The sequence below is a fragment of the Nothoprocta perdicaria genome, unplaced genomic scaffold (genome assembly GCF_003342845.1).
Source record: "Nothoprocta perdicaria isolate Ctin4 unplaced genomic scaffold, notPer1 scaffold_39, whole genome shotgun sequence".
NCBI lineage: Eukaryota > Metazoa > Chordata > Aves > Tinamiformes > Tinamidae > Nothoprocta > Nothoprocta perdicaria.
Genome location: NW_020455632.1, coordinates 204436 through 218781, shown reverse-complemented (window position 1 = coordinate 218781; position 14346 = coordinate 204436). Strand labels below are relative to the sequence as shown.

Genomic DNA, 14346 nt, shown 5'->3' with positions numbered 1-14346 from the left:
AGAGGTAAAAAGTAGCAAAATAAAATTTCTCTCAAGATAAACTGGATTTTTAAGCATATTAGCAGATATGAGATTTCAATAAACAGGTTAAAGGTAGTTTTATGGAGTTAAATGGGGAAAAGTGATTCAACACTTATTGTACCTCCATATGGCCAGGGATGCTCCAGACTGCCAAACASCTGATCCTTTTTCCACAGGAGAGTCTGAATTAAAGTAACCATAACCACACTGTGTCAACATGAACTAGTTATTTTGAAAGCCTSTTTATTTCCTTGAGGGAGTATTTCTACATTTGTGCTCAAAACACACAAAACATTCATTTTGGTCAACTTCCCAGACTGTAAAGCACAGACTCTGTCATGCCAACAACTGCAGGAAGTCTCCATGTTCCAGCGACACAAAGCAGCACACAAATACCGATTTTTGGTTTTGAAATTTAGACGATGACATTTCTCTTGCATTCCTCAGCAATATCCATCCACACATTCATGGATACCTCCACAAAATAGACCTAAACTCTGGTTTTTAACTCCCTAGGGCATAGGGAAGGTCGTGGGAAATGTCAAGATAGTTTCATCCTCTGTGTTTCTCTAGAAGAGCCACTGAAATAGCAAGAAGCTACATATGCCTCAAGTACATACTCCTTATGAGGAACACTTACTGCTTCTGCTTTTCAAGACCAGCAAGCAGCTGAAGGAACTGATCAGGCAATTTAGATGACAGTGTAATGGGCAGGTAACTTTTCTGATACCCAAATAGTCCAGTATCTGAGTGAACTAAGACTTAAGAGTTGTCCAGATGCAGCAGAACATCTGAGAAACACAAACCACCAGAACCACCTATCCTATTCTCCCTCCACCCTTTACAYAGATATCTTCATCTCGGAGCCAAGTCAAAATAACACCTTGTAGCTTAAAAGTCCATAGTGACYGAGTCTTACACACACAAAAAGCCTTTTCAATTTTGAGTATGAACCTTATGTGATTAATTGTGTTTTTCCTACACATCCAAGAGGACCAAAGCTCATCTGGGAGGAAGACAGCATTCTCCTAGGCTGGCTGGGACTATGGAATGAGTATTCACAAGTATAGGCCATTAGAGAGCTCTTGCCACTCTGTACAAAGTATTTATTTTACACCTCTAGTAGTTAAACAGTAACATTGTTTTGTTAAGAATCAAAAACTACGAGTAAGATGTCATCTCACACACATTTCAGGTTTTGGAAAGGGGTGAGGAGGCAGAAGATGACATGTCAGATCAGAGTCTGATTGATTATGATATTACGGAAAAAAACTTACCACAGAGACAATCAGAACTGCTATAGGACTGATTTAGGAACACAGGACTAGGCCCAGTACCTTGTTAGCAGACAAGGAGCTGGGAGCTCTCCAAGGAAACATCAGATCCAGTTGAGCCTGAACCATGTAAGAGCACGAGGAAACAGCAGTCAGTGGCAGCAAGTGACCGCAGATGAGGATGCCTCTCTCTGTGACCTAACCTGTCCTGGGAGGTGTGCTGCTTCCTGGTTCGGATCTGGGGCACTGCGGAGAAACTTGTTTAACCCGCAGACTACTACCTCCTACTCCTTCTCTGTGTGAATGATCCTTCCCCTCAGCAACAGAACCATCTGGATTGCTGGGCTCAGCTCTTGGCTTCACAGTTTGAGAGACATGGACATACCAAGTAAGCCCAGCATGAAGGCCACAAAGGTGATTAATACACAGAGCATCTGACATTTAAGAAAAGAATGAGAGAATTAGGATTCTTTAGACTTGAAAGGACAAGGCTCTGTAGATCCTACCCATGGGTAGAAATGATTGATTTTAAAAGAGGGTTAGGTGRGAAGAGGGAAATAGTAATAAAAACACCAGAGCCAGACTTTTCTCCATGGTGCTCAGTGAAAGTACAAAAGGCAAAGGGCACAAATTGAAATGTAGGAAATTCTGATTAAACACAGGAAGGAAAAAAAACTTTCAGTGTGAGAGTGACTGAATGCTCGACCAAGCTGCCTGGAGAGGCTGCCAATTCCCCATCCTGGGGAATATTCACAACCCAACTAGATGAGGCTCTTTGTAACGTGCTTGAGTTCACCCTGCTCTGGGTAGGAGGTTGGCCTAGACAATCTTCAGAGGTGCCACCAACCTCAGTTGTTCTGTGACTAAGTCAAGCCAAATATTTACCTTAGGTGGCAGCTTTCTGTCAGCCAGTCATGACAGTTTTTAGGCAGAGCATTCAATGGAACTAGATGATTTATTTTTGAGACTTTTCATCTTTTTTTTTTTTTCTGTGGCTCCCCAAGAGCGCCAGCAGAGGGGCAGGAAGGAGGGAAAATCAAAAAAATATATTGAAATCATATCAGGCCTGTGTCTTCAGCAGAAATTACAGTGTCAGACACTGCTGTCAAGGACTGCAATTTCACATTTCTGGGACCTTGTTCAAGATTATTASAATACTATCAGAACTGATACCTTTCTGTAGTAGCAGCAAGTCCCTTACAAAACTCGTTTAATAGTCCTAAAGAGAAAAACATTGGTGGCATGACTGAAATCCTTACATAAAGCTCTTAAATAATTTGGGAAGCCTTGCTGAAACATTTAACAGACCTGGAGGGACTGGGTCTAGCATCAACCCACAGGGAACTTGAATTATACGCCATGCTCCTTGAATGTTTCTTCATCTGAACTGGCTGAAAATATGCCTGAAAAGTCATTTACTGGAATATGAAGCCTGGCAAGTTGTGTGGTCTCCAGAAGCACTATGCCAGAACTGCAGTTAAGATAGAAAGCAGGATTTAATTTTTCAAATTTATCATAACAAACAGTCGCTAGGTGTCTGAAATAAACTTTATAGTGCTGTTATTTTCAGTTATATAACCCTCTTAAGAAACATGTTTAATCTCTCTAGCTAAACTAACATCCTAAGCATTACATACAAATACACAGAGAGCTACATAATCCTATTATTTTAACCACCATTCATTTCTTTACAACTAAGTCAAAACCAGCTGTTGGACTGAAGGAGAAAGCTGACTTACACCAACCATTACTGCAGCTTAAATGATATCCCAGTGGTTAAAGTATTTTGTTGTGGTACAGATGAGAGAAGAGTTTTCTTTACATTGAGCAGCTAAGTGCTCTACATCTACTATTTTTTAGGAAGCCACTCTGGCCACTAGACTTAAGCAAAAAGGTAGGCACTTCCTCTCCTCTTGGACCCCAAAACACATCATCCTGAGAACAAGGATGGACAGAATAGGTCTTGACCACATGGATCTATTCAGTATTTCCACCAGCCTCCCTTCTGATGGTTTTCAAGACAGCCAAGTTATTAGTGCAAAAACGAAACCTGCAAAATTTTTGCTCCGTGGCATTTTAAGCCAGGGATGCCATGGCCTCCTCTGTGCCCAGTGACACTGGTACCCTCCCCCTGCTTTGTATTACAATTAGTACTTCTTTAACCTTATGGCAAGTCAGATCAGGGAAAAAGACGGAAAGGAAAAAAAAAATTAGTGGCAACTTTCCACATGGTTTATCTGCCTAAAATGGTTCACTGTGAGGTTAGAGGAAAAAGATCACATCAAAATTGACTTAGATCAACATCTACTTCATTGTTACAGTCGAGATGAGGAGTGCACTTCGAAGTGAATCTCCAAATCATCCTCATTTTACCATGCCTTGGTTCACAATGTGGAGCACTCCCATGAAATTAAGATGGATATCTTTCCAATGAAATTAAATCAGAGATATGCATCCCTGCAGGAACCTTAATACACTCTAATTGTTAACAGGCATTAAGTTGACAGGACCAAACTAAAACTAGGATGAAATAAAAACACAGATACATTTTTCTTTCACCCTTTTCTACTAATTGCTTTGCATATAGCCAAAAGTTGCCATGAAATCACACACTAAAATCATACTTAAATAAAGCAAGTTGACAGGAATCCACCAGACTTTTACTTAAAGAAGAGCTTTCCAAGCTATTAAAGAACCTACTTAACTAGAAGAGGCCATGTAGTCTACATGTTTCACAATACAGCTCACCATGTCCTTCAATAACTAGTAAGCTTAGGTCGCGCTACATTGACCAACAAACATTGCAATTGAGCAGAGTTGGGCAGAGCCACCTCAGTTGTTCTCATGAGGACTAATTAAAGAATAAATTGCCCTGTGTAAGGCGTTCTGCCTTCAGAATAGCTCAAAAAGAAAGCAAACACTGGCTGTATCACTGCTGAAATGCCAGTAACACATAGCAGAGCCATTCCTACCTGTGCCTACTCCCAAGTGAGCTATTCCAGTCATGCCACCTTCCATCCTCATACAGAGCTCAGAGCAAAGCTGAATATTATTTCCTATTCCTGAAGCTTCCATCATCTTTCACTCGTAGATTATTCAAAGACACAGAAGCTAAAGGTGTAGAACTTATTAGCTCAGGTGCTGAGCAAGCAAGTACTACTTTCAAGCAACACAGACACCTCCAAGGAGCTACTGGGCCATTGTTAATTCTAGATAAAACTAGCCCAACTGTGTCAATCCACACTCAGGAAACATCGTGAAATCCTGCAGATATCTGACCAGGGCCCAAGCTGAATTTACTCCGTGCAGAGTAATAACCTTGCTCACTCCAGGCATCAAAAGGTTTATTAGTTTAGGTGCAGCTTAAGATGAAAATGGTGATCTTATGCCACACGGCACAGTCAGACGGAATTTTAAACAAGGCCATTAGACCTCCCTGCACTTTATTACCAGTTCTCTAGCAGAGCACATCCCCAGCCTGAGCTCACAACGTTCCCAAGTTGCACTTGAGCATGGCCAAGAGACTTGTCTTTGCACACTGGCCTCCAGTATGGAGAGGTCCATCTCTTGGGAAAAACAGTGGCATCACTGAACCAAAATTAAGTTTCCATACCCACATTTGGCCCTGGCATGGCAAAGATGTAACATGAGGTCTGTATAATGTTTTTATTAAGTTTGCATGATTAAGTTCATACTTGCTTTTCTACTTCACCTGAATTCTTGTATCTGAGGTGACATCCCCAACTCTAGGTTTCTGGACAAGCAAGTCTTCCAAACTTATCCCTCACTTCCAAGTCCTTTCAACCACTGATTGCAGTGAAGCTTATCTAAAAAGCATTCTTCAAGTAATCAGTAAATCCTTTACATCACAAGCCATCTCATTCACAAAATCAGACATTGAATATCCAATAGTTTTCAAAATTACTTATCAATTTAGAAAGTACCCTTCAATTCTTACAGGATGGGTATTATATGTTGTCCTATATATAGTTTTTAGGATGGAAGTACAAGAAATACAAATTCACACCAGAAATTAATTTGCAAACATATTCTGTAAGACTCACTAAATCCAATGTTCACAAAACCCTATATCACATTTGGGGCTTTACTTCCTCACATCTCAGCATCAGCAGCTATTCTCAGTTTCCCATTTTGATTAAGTATTTTGAACATCAAGACAAAAGCAGAAGTTACTATCCGGAACAAAGAAAGAGGGAGCCAAAAGGAAAGTAAGGAGTCCCACCAAATCATCCACCTTGCAATGATAAGCACAGAAAAGTCTTTTAAGGAGAGCTTGCCACAATTTTAAATGCGTAACATGAATAATAAGAAAGTTACCACTAATTGGCAACAGTACGTTCTCTTTCAGAGACATACTGCAGTTGATAGGTGATCCAAATGATCTGTCAGAGCCTTAAGTTTCTCCATACTTCTAATTCTACATTTTTATTTCACCTTCAAATTGGCAGGCCAAACTGACTGCGATTTCATTTTAACCACAGAACCCTTCTCCCAATTGCTAAGCCCCCGACACTCCAATTGTTAACTCTCAGACGGGATGACTCCTAGCAGCTCTGTTCACTCACTGGGCAGTCAACGGTAGGGCAATTTGAGTAAAGTTCCCCCTTCTTTTTTTTGACCGTCTACCACTCTTCCGCACTAGGTCTGTAACCAGCTTTAGGCCATGTCACTCATTTCTACCTCTAACATTTTCTCCTTAGGCCAGCAATTTCACTTCAGCAACAGTTTGCCTAAAAAAGAGAATTAGAACAAAAATAACAGTCTACTTAGACACAGTGACAAAAAACAGGTCCCTTGGTTTTAACTACAGTACCGGTCTGTCTGGAAGCCACCCTGGGATTTGCCTGGCAGTTTTTGTTTGAAGAATGTAGAATTGGGTTTCTCAAGAATTGCCTCAATGTGCATTATTAATAAAAGATTATGCCTAATTTTATAGGCCAGTAAAAGCGGCTGAAGTAATTAAGAAAATGAACAACTGAAAACTAACAAAATGTATGCCTTTCCTCCCAATTCAACTGCTTGGAGTCATGAAAAAAATCATGTTCTAATAATAACTCTCTCAAAAAAATGTTTCTCAACCTGCAGTATAATTAACAAAAGAATTTGTGAAGGAAATTAAATACAAACAGCATAGCAGAGGTCCTGTCTAGTAATACCCCTTGAGACACTACAGATACAAAAAAATACATGCCTCATTTTCCTACTGCAGGTCTCTAACATGCATTCTTGTGTTTAACTTTCTGCAGGAACTGATAGAAAATATCTAAAAATATATTAATGAACATTAAAAATATGCTCTCCCCAAAAGCAAGCCATTCCCACACATGCCCTCAGAATTAAACAAATGTACCTTGCAGAATATACTCATATACATCATTACTAGCCAGCTGGGGAAAAGAAGGATTTTAGATATAAATGCCTCACTGAATATAAAAATGACACTGGAAGATGCCTCTAAGCCTTGTCCAATATTATTAGAAACACATCTTAAGTGTCTTGGTAAACTCGCCCTAAAACTATGGATTTTATTTTGCTCCCACACYTCTATTAGTAAGAAGCACTACATTTTCCTCGCACACACCCAAATGCAGGAATGTGGCAAGATAAGGCACTGAAGATGCATTGGACTAAAATCTGCATTAACTACAGGTATTTCAGACTACCTTATAAGGACAGAAGAGGTCAAAATCCTTCAGCTAGGAGATTATGTTCAGCTGAAAGTGACATTTTATGCTGCTTGCACTTTCTTTCATTGCCTCTCTGAGCACAGATGGGCCAGGAAATGAGAGGTGACACCTGCAGGAAGGGTGGGCTTCCCAATCAAGGACAATTATTTTCCTCAGCAAAGGTAAATACTGTCACTAACTTGATAGGGAAGATTTTGAAAAGGCACAAGGGACTGAAAAGGAAAAAAAATAATATATATACACACACACACACAAAAAAAAAAGGCACCCACATTTCCTTAAGCCATGACTCAAATACCGTTCCATACACAAACTTGCATCTCTTCCTCTTTTCCTACCCTTAAGTTAATCTTATAATATCTTTTTGGCAAAATATTCGAGGTGAGTCACGAAACACAGAACTACAAGTCCGTTAAAATGAGACCATGCCAAAAAGCTCTAAAGAACAACCTGATCATAACTCATTTAGATTTACATCCAAAGCACGAAATACGCAACAAAAGCATCACTGTCAACACTATACTTAAAGGTTCTTTAGCAATTTCTTTGGAAAAATCCCCCACTAATTAGCTCACAAAACTACATTTGAAGCAGAAGATTCTTGCTCATCTTAGCTAGAAGTACTTACAAAATTGCAGGAAAAAAACAGAGATTATACATGTAAATATTTTTGTATTTGAATTATATAAAAGATTCCTTCTTTCAATATCAGACTCTGTGTTACAAAAGTAGTATAAACGCTTCAGCTCCTCCTGCAGATAGTTTTGAGGACTGTCATCTAGCCAAAATGTGCAGTACAATCATAGCTCCAGGTTATGAATTCATAAGTTACAAAAACAAGAAAGCCTCTGACAGCCTTTCAGTTTAAAACCAAATGAAAATTCCTTTCACACTGTATTAAAAACAAATCAAACAAAAAAAACAAAACACAAAAATAAAACACAAATAAGCTTTGATAGATGGCCTTCAATTTGGCCCATGCAGAATGACAACTAGAACTCCTGCAAACACGGCAAAAATCTGCCTTTGAATTAAACTGATGGAAACTTGAAAGCATCATACGGAGCATGCACAAAGTGTTCCCCTCATCTTCAAAAACAGGAATGATGCAATCGCACAAACGGTCCCAGATTGGGTCCTTTCAAAAACCACAAAATATGCTTAGCATTAAAACAGAGGCAAGTGTTTCTCTCTGGCTTCCTGTTCAGTCAGGATGACCCATACTAATTACTGCATTAATGAAGTCAATTTACATTTTAGTGTGGAAATTTTAGTCCGTAAGAAAAAAAAGTGTGGTTTGAAAAACCACAGAAAAATCCTTATGGTGACAGATTTTTTTTTTAAACAAAAGTTGATAAAACCTGTGAATGCCCAAGGGTACCCTAGAATTTCAACTAAATTAAATGAAATAAAATTGCTTCTTTAGCTCAATTATGTCCCAAAAATTAGAAGATTTTCTAAATTTCTAAACTAGAAGAGACTCTAATTAAAGAGTCCTTTAAATATCTATTTGTAACTTGCATCTAGATGAATTAAAATATACCTTATTATTGCGTATTAACTTCAGCATAAGATTATAAAAATCACAATTTAAATCAGCATGATTTGCAATACTAAGAAAGAAAGAAAGAAAGAAAGAAAGAAAGAAAGAAAGAAAGACCAGGTTCTAGAGGAGCTTTGAAGGTCACTTACTCCAAATTGTTAAAAGCAAGGCCAACTCCCAAGTTAAATGAGGTCACACAGGGCTTTTCCCAGCCAAATTCTGCAAGTCTCTCAAGGATGATGATTACACAATCGTCTCCGGGCACCTGTTCCAGCACTCAACTCCAAGTGATTTTTCTTTTCTTCTCTGACAATGGGAATTCCAATGGGATGCAACTTGCAACAACTGTCTCATGTCTTCCCACTACACATTTGGAAAGTGTTTGGCCCTATTCTCTAATTCTCCTACTCTCTCATCTGCTTTTAAGTTCCCTTACCTCCAGTCTTCTCTTGTTCTGGCTAAGCAAACTTTCTATACACATCACGCAGCAACCTCCTAACCATGTTTCACCAGTTTGTTGGCATCTCTCTTGCACTTGAGGGGAAAGCGGAACAAAACTGGACACAATATTTTAGATKTGTATTATTTTAGCTCCAGCCTTGCAAATGCCAAGCAGAAGGGAACAATCCCTCCTCTTGTCCTGATTGCTGCTCTCCTGCCCATGCAGTCTGGCACACAGGGCGTTTTTATTGATGTAAGGGCTGGCTGCCGACTTGTCCCTCCCGGGAGGCTCCCAGGGTCATTTCTACAGAGCTGCTATGAAACCAGGCAGGCCCAAATCTGCACCAATATGAGCCTGGATTACACACCGGGATTTGCAAAACACAGGAGAGACTAACAAAAAAAAAAAAAAAAAAAAAAAAAAAAAAAAATCAAGTGTTGCCCATAAAAGAAATATTAATTTCCCCTTGTCCATAGGGCCAGGTTTTATTACAGAAGACAACCCTTTTTTTAACATGTTTTGCCCTTCGTTAACCACACTAGCAGCTTCCAATCACGTTCTTTCCTTCACATCCTTCAAAACAGCTTTCCTGAAGATCTGCTCCACATCTTTGCAAAGAACTGCGGTGAGGATGCCTGCACTTCCCCATATTCTCCTCATTTTTACTAYGAAAGGAACAGTGAGGCCAGAATATAGCAACAAAGAAAAAAAAATAGAAAGCAAGATCTAAGATCTAGGTAGGTATCCAAGAAATGTTCTACAGAACACCCGAGTTTCATTTTTGCTCGTATTATGACCACTTCCGTGCCAAGTACTCAGAATTTTGCTGAAGTCAGACCATTTTTTCCTCAGTACCCAAGCATGAATTTGTGGAAGACTTCTGTACAACCCCAACAGCACTGCTCTTCTGTAACCTCCTGGCTGCCTAATCAGCAAAAACGCAGCTTGGAAACAGCMACAGCATGGGTTATCTCTTGCATAGCTAATTGACAGGAACACAGAACTGTAGGTATTTGAAGAATTTGAGAAGGGAGCAGGAACATTACAGAATATTATGAAAAGTAGTCTGGGGGAAGAGATATCGGTCATTCCARTCAGGAGACTGAGGAGAAAAGAAGGAAAAACAAATGAAGGAAATCYTTTTGACTGTGTCTTTGCATTTTTGTAATTACCAGGCAAAAGACTGACAACCCAGTGACACAGAAAAATAAAGAGAGAATCGTTAATGTTACATCACCTTATATAGATATCTAGGTCAGGTTTTTATTATTTCAATCACTACTCAGAACTGCAAAAAAATGGGATAAACTGCATACTAAGTCCTACTGCAAAGATACACCTACTTTAATAATATGTATTTATGCTAACATCTGAAAACAGTTGAAATAATTTTTTTTTTTTTTTTTTAATTCTCCCTCTGCAACTGGAGGAAAATGAATTTTAGGCAAGCTCAATTAGGCTTCTACTTGGAAAAAAATGCTGGTTCCATTTACATACAGCCCCATAATCCATCCAGTTACATGAAACACCTTTAAGCACTCCTTCAGTACATGCCACAGAGGACTTCATCTGCGGTGGTTTCCCTGTATCACATTCTTAAATAAGTGCTGGTCACAGTAAAAGCACATCCTACCATAAACTTATCAAAAACTACAATTGTCTTGCCCTTTCTAGACACATTCTCTTTTCTTCTCCTGTGCTTTCAGCACCATGCATAATTTGGCTCGGAAATGTGAAGGACTGTATTTGATTCCAAAAGCAAAATAGTATAGTTTATAACAGTTTATTCTTAACAAAATACTATATTATGGTGTTTGTAAAAACTCTTCTGAAAGACCTGTTTTATTATCCAACACAACCACAGCAGTAGGGGAATAATATATTCACTTTTATCCTATAAATTACTCCCTTAAGCATATCTATTGCTCCAACTTCAGAATGGCACTACATGTTACCTGTCTTCAAAACAGTTGTGAATCACATAAATAAAAGTTGTTGCTTGAGGCTTTCAAAGGTATAAGGATCTTTCAAACTATCCATGGATTACTCTTCAGATGACAATCTGAAATTCTGCAGATACTTCGAAGCAGCTGGTAAATCTAGCTAAATCTGTTAAATCTTCACTCAACTACTGCCTGAACCTGCTAGACTGGTCTGCTCTTCAGGAACATTTGCTTTGGCCATTTACAGAGAATACAGTTAGTTACACCTACATCAACAATTTCAGGATGTCACAGAAATGAATAACCCTGCACTTGTCCTCTCCCCACTCATTCCCAGGGACTGTCTGCTCTTGATACCTCTTCTCTCACATTGGTCTAGAAATTAGGCTTGTTGCAGGGTGTGTCGGTTCAGCTTCCTGCCAAATGAGCCAGCTGGTTCTCTTTGAGCGTGATTTAACTCTGGCTAGTTTCTTGAACCAGGCTATCCTTTCAGACACGTGAGCTCTAAATCTGCCAAAAGGAAAGGTTAAAGAATGCACTGATCAGGGCAGCATCAAAGGGCATGTCTGTATCAGAAAGGATGAATCAGGTACTTTCCTGGTCAATTAGTTTTCACACTATATTTCATTAACAGTTGCATTCAAATTACAAGGGAATCTTATATTTATTGTTTTATGACAGCACTAAACAAGCAAAAAAAAGTATAAAGGCAGTCAAGTGACAGGAACATTAAGTTTCAGTCAACCATGAGAAATTAGAAGGTAAAAGAACAGATGAAAACTTGTACGTACCACATTCAAGCTAGTTAACCCACTCTCAAAACATACACATTGCTGAGAAAGATAGAATGCAAAACATGCAAAAATATGAGAAGTAACTGAATAGCAAGATCTAATTGTTTAGAAACTAATTTCCCTTTAAGGCATTAATAAGACAATAAAGGGGAATGCAAGTTTAAAAGGATACTTGCCTGGCTAAAATGAATGGGGCAGGGAACAAGCAGAATGAAAGGTGTTTTAAAGATGAAAAACAAGAAACATGATATAACCACTTTGATGGATCACAGACACTATAAAGTACCATTGAAACAGACATATGGGATAAAGAGGTTTCAGCTTAGATCAAGAGTAACTACAAGCTAACATGAAGGGGAAAAGAGAAAAAAAAAAAAAAAAAAAAGACGAATTCTCTCCCTTCCCTGGCTCTTGAAATATATTCTCATCCCTTTCTTGCACAGGAGACAGTGTAACCACAGAGTAAGGCCATTCAGCTTGCTGACAGGGTGAAAAAATAACCTGCCAAAAAGAAGTTCCTCCCACAAGGGCCAGCTTATCAATTCACACTGTGGCCTCATAACCACAGAGCCAAAGCAAGCGAAGTAGAGAACCACAAAGCTCTGGCTCGTTTCGGCAGCAGCTGACAGTTATCTCTAACASAGCACAAGGTGAAACTGCATTCACAGAACGACTTCGGGACAAGAGAGATTACACACAAACCAAATACTAAAGCAAATTCAGAAAAGTGATGTGATTCTTTTTATTAGAGAGTGAAAACCTTATGAGACTAGTAGTTTCATTTCAACAAGTGATCAGATGGAGACTTCTCAGTTCCAAAAACATACATTGTGTGTAGTAATGACTTGTGGCATTCCAAAAAAAAAAAAAAAAAAAAACAGAATAATACAGAAATAATCCAGCTAAGGAAAAACTAAGGAGAAAATAACTGTATGAGATGACTAAGGTAAACTGCTATACCTCCAATAAATCCACAATTGAACTCAAAGAGCTAAAGTTGCAAGATTCTAACAGATTTTACTTCAATAAATGCTAAAGATGTATTAACTGGCAATGCTGTAAGTAGCATCCTTACCCTTCTGCGTCCAGCTGATGCAGCCATCAACTTCCTCAACCTACTTCCTCAACCAAACTGGCTGACAACTAATCCAGAAATCAAAATTAATCAAGACTCATATACAGTCAGAAATGCTTGAGTAAGAATGACCATTTAGTAATTCTGCCCAAGAGGTAAAAACTAATGACTTAGAGTCTTCTTTAAATGGCAAGTCAGGCAATTTTCCAGAAACTCTGGAAAAAAAAAAAAAAAAAAAAAACCCACTTCTTAGTTTAAAACTAAAATAAAAATCAGAATACCATTGAGAATTCTAATGCACAAAAATTGTTCGTAGTAGTCAAGACATGGCTGCAGCAGAAGCAAAAGGAGATTATCTTTTATTGCCTAATTCTTAAACTATTTATATGTTTCTAAAACCTGTCTTCACTATTGTCAGAAGAGTATTGTGTTCCTGGTGATTCAGGTACTGTTAAAAGGAAGAACACTACTTAAGTTAAATAAATATTTTAAAACAATAGGGTATCTGGTTAACCTAAAGAGGTTTATAGAATTTACTCTGAATTCGTAACAAAATAGCAAATTTAAACTCAATACAGGTTACACATTCACAAACCAAGCTCACCTGCCTTAAGACACATAAGCAGACAGATCTCTGCTTCGTTTTCCAGAGAACTATATCAGCAACTTTCTTTCCTGTAACATCACAGGACAGCACTGTTTAAATTGCTGAAGTTAAAGGGAAAATTCTCCACATGAATATTCTTACCACAAGTTAACAGAARACTTAAAATGCGTTTTATCATTCTTCAAAAATCAGATGAGGATTTTTAAAATAATTCAAGAAATTAGATGCAGACTTATCTCACCAAAAATAATTCTGCCTACTAGTATTGTTAGTAATAATGCTTACTTCATCTATTCACTTCATTCAAAATCCAAAAAAATGCAACATTTCGCTTTGACAATGAATCACGAATATGACTAGAGCAATAAAATGAAATCCCAACCAAAAGTATTTGTTGCTATTAGGAAAAGTAAAAATTTGTTGTGGGGTCACTTTGTTGTTTGACTGTAATAACTTTATTCTAAGAATCACATAATAACTTAGGTTGGAAGGAATCTACAGAGGTCATCTAGATGATCCTCCTCTTCCAAGSAAGGCTAACATAACAAGTAAATCTTTGTTACACTACTATTTAACATAGGAAGTGATCACTCTATAAAACAGGTAGTGCAACAGGTCATTTTAGTACTCCAGTTCTCTCAGCAATCATTGTGACAAGATAGCCATGGGCAAAACAAAACAAAAAAAAAWATAMAACAACAACAAAAAAAGAGCAGAGTTAAGTTCATTGTCACAGCGATGCAATTGTACAGAATTATCTTCAYTGCATGTTTAAGAAAATAAGGGAAAGCACAGGATGACTTTACCTTCGTTGATGATGGAGCACATTTCAGACTGTTAGCAAATTCACAGTTCATTATAGAAGAAAGAAAATTGTGGAGGTGAAGAGTGAGGGAAAAGTTGAACATTATTGGTATCTAACTACATTAAAGACATAAA

General features: G+C 38.2%; 1 protein-coding gene across 2 annotated transcripts in view; it reads right to left on the bottom strand.

Moving 5' to 3' along the window:
- Positions 1–13440, bottom strand: part of CD2AP (CD2 associated protein) — a 64608-nt gene extending 51168 nt beyond the window's left edge. Inside the window, exon 1 of one of the 2 annotated variants that reach the window (XM_026044876.1) lies at positions 13405–13440. In XM_026044876.1, the coding sequence (XP_025900661.1) occupies positions 13405–13420 (16 nt within the window). In that variant the 5' untranslated portion in view covers positions 13421–13440. Of the gene's footprint in view, positions 1–8695; positions 8713–13404 lie in introns of those variants that run through there. The other variant, XM_026044877.1, reaches the window with a different exon arrangement.
- Between the last annotated feature and the right edge of the window lie 906 nt (positions 13441–14346).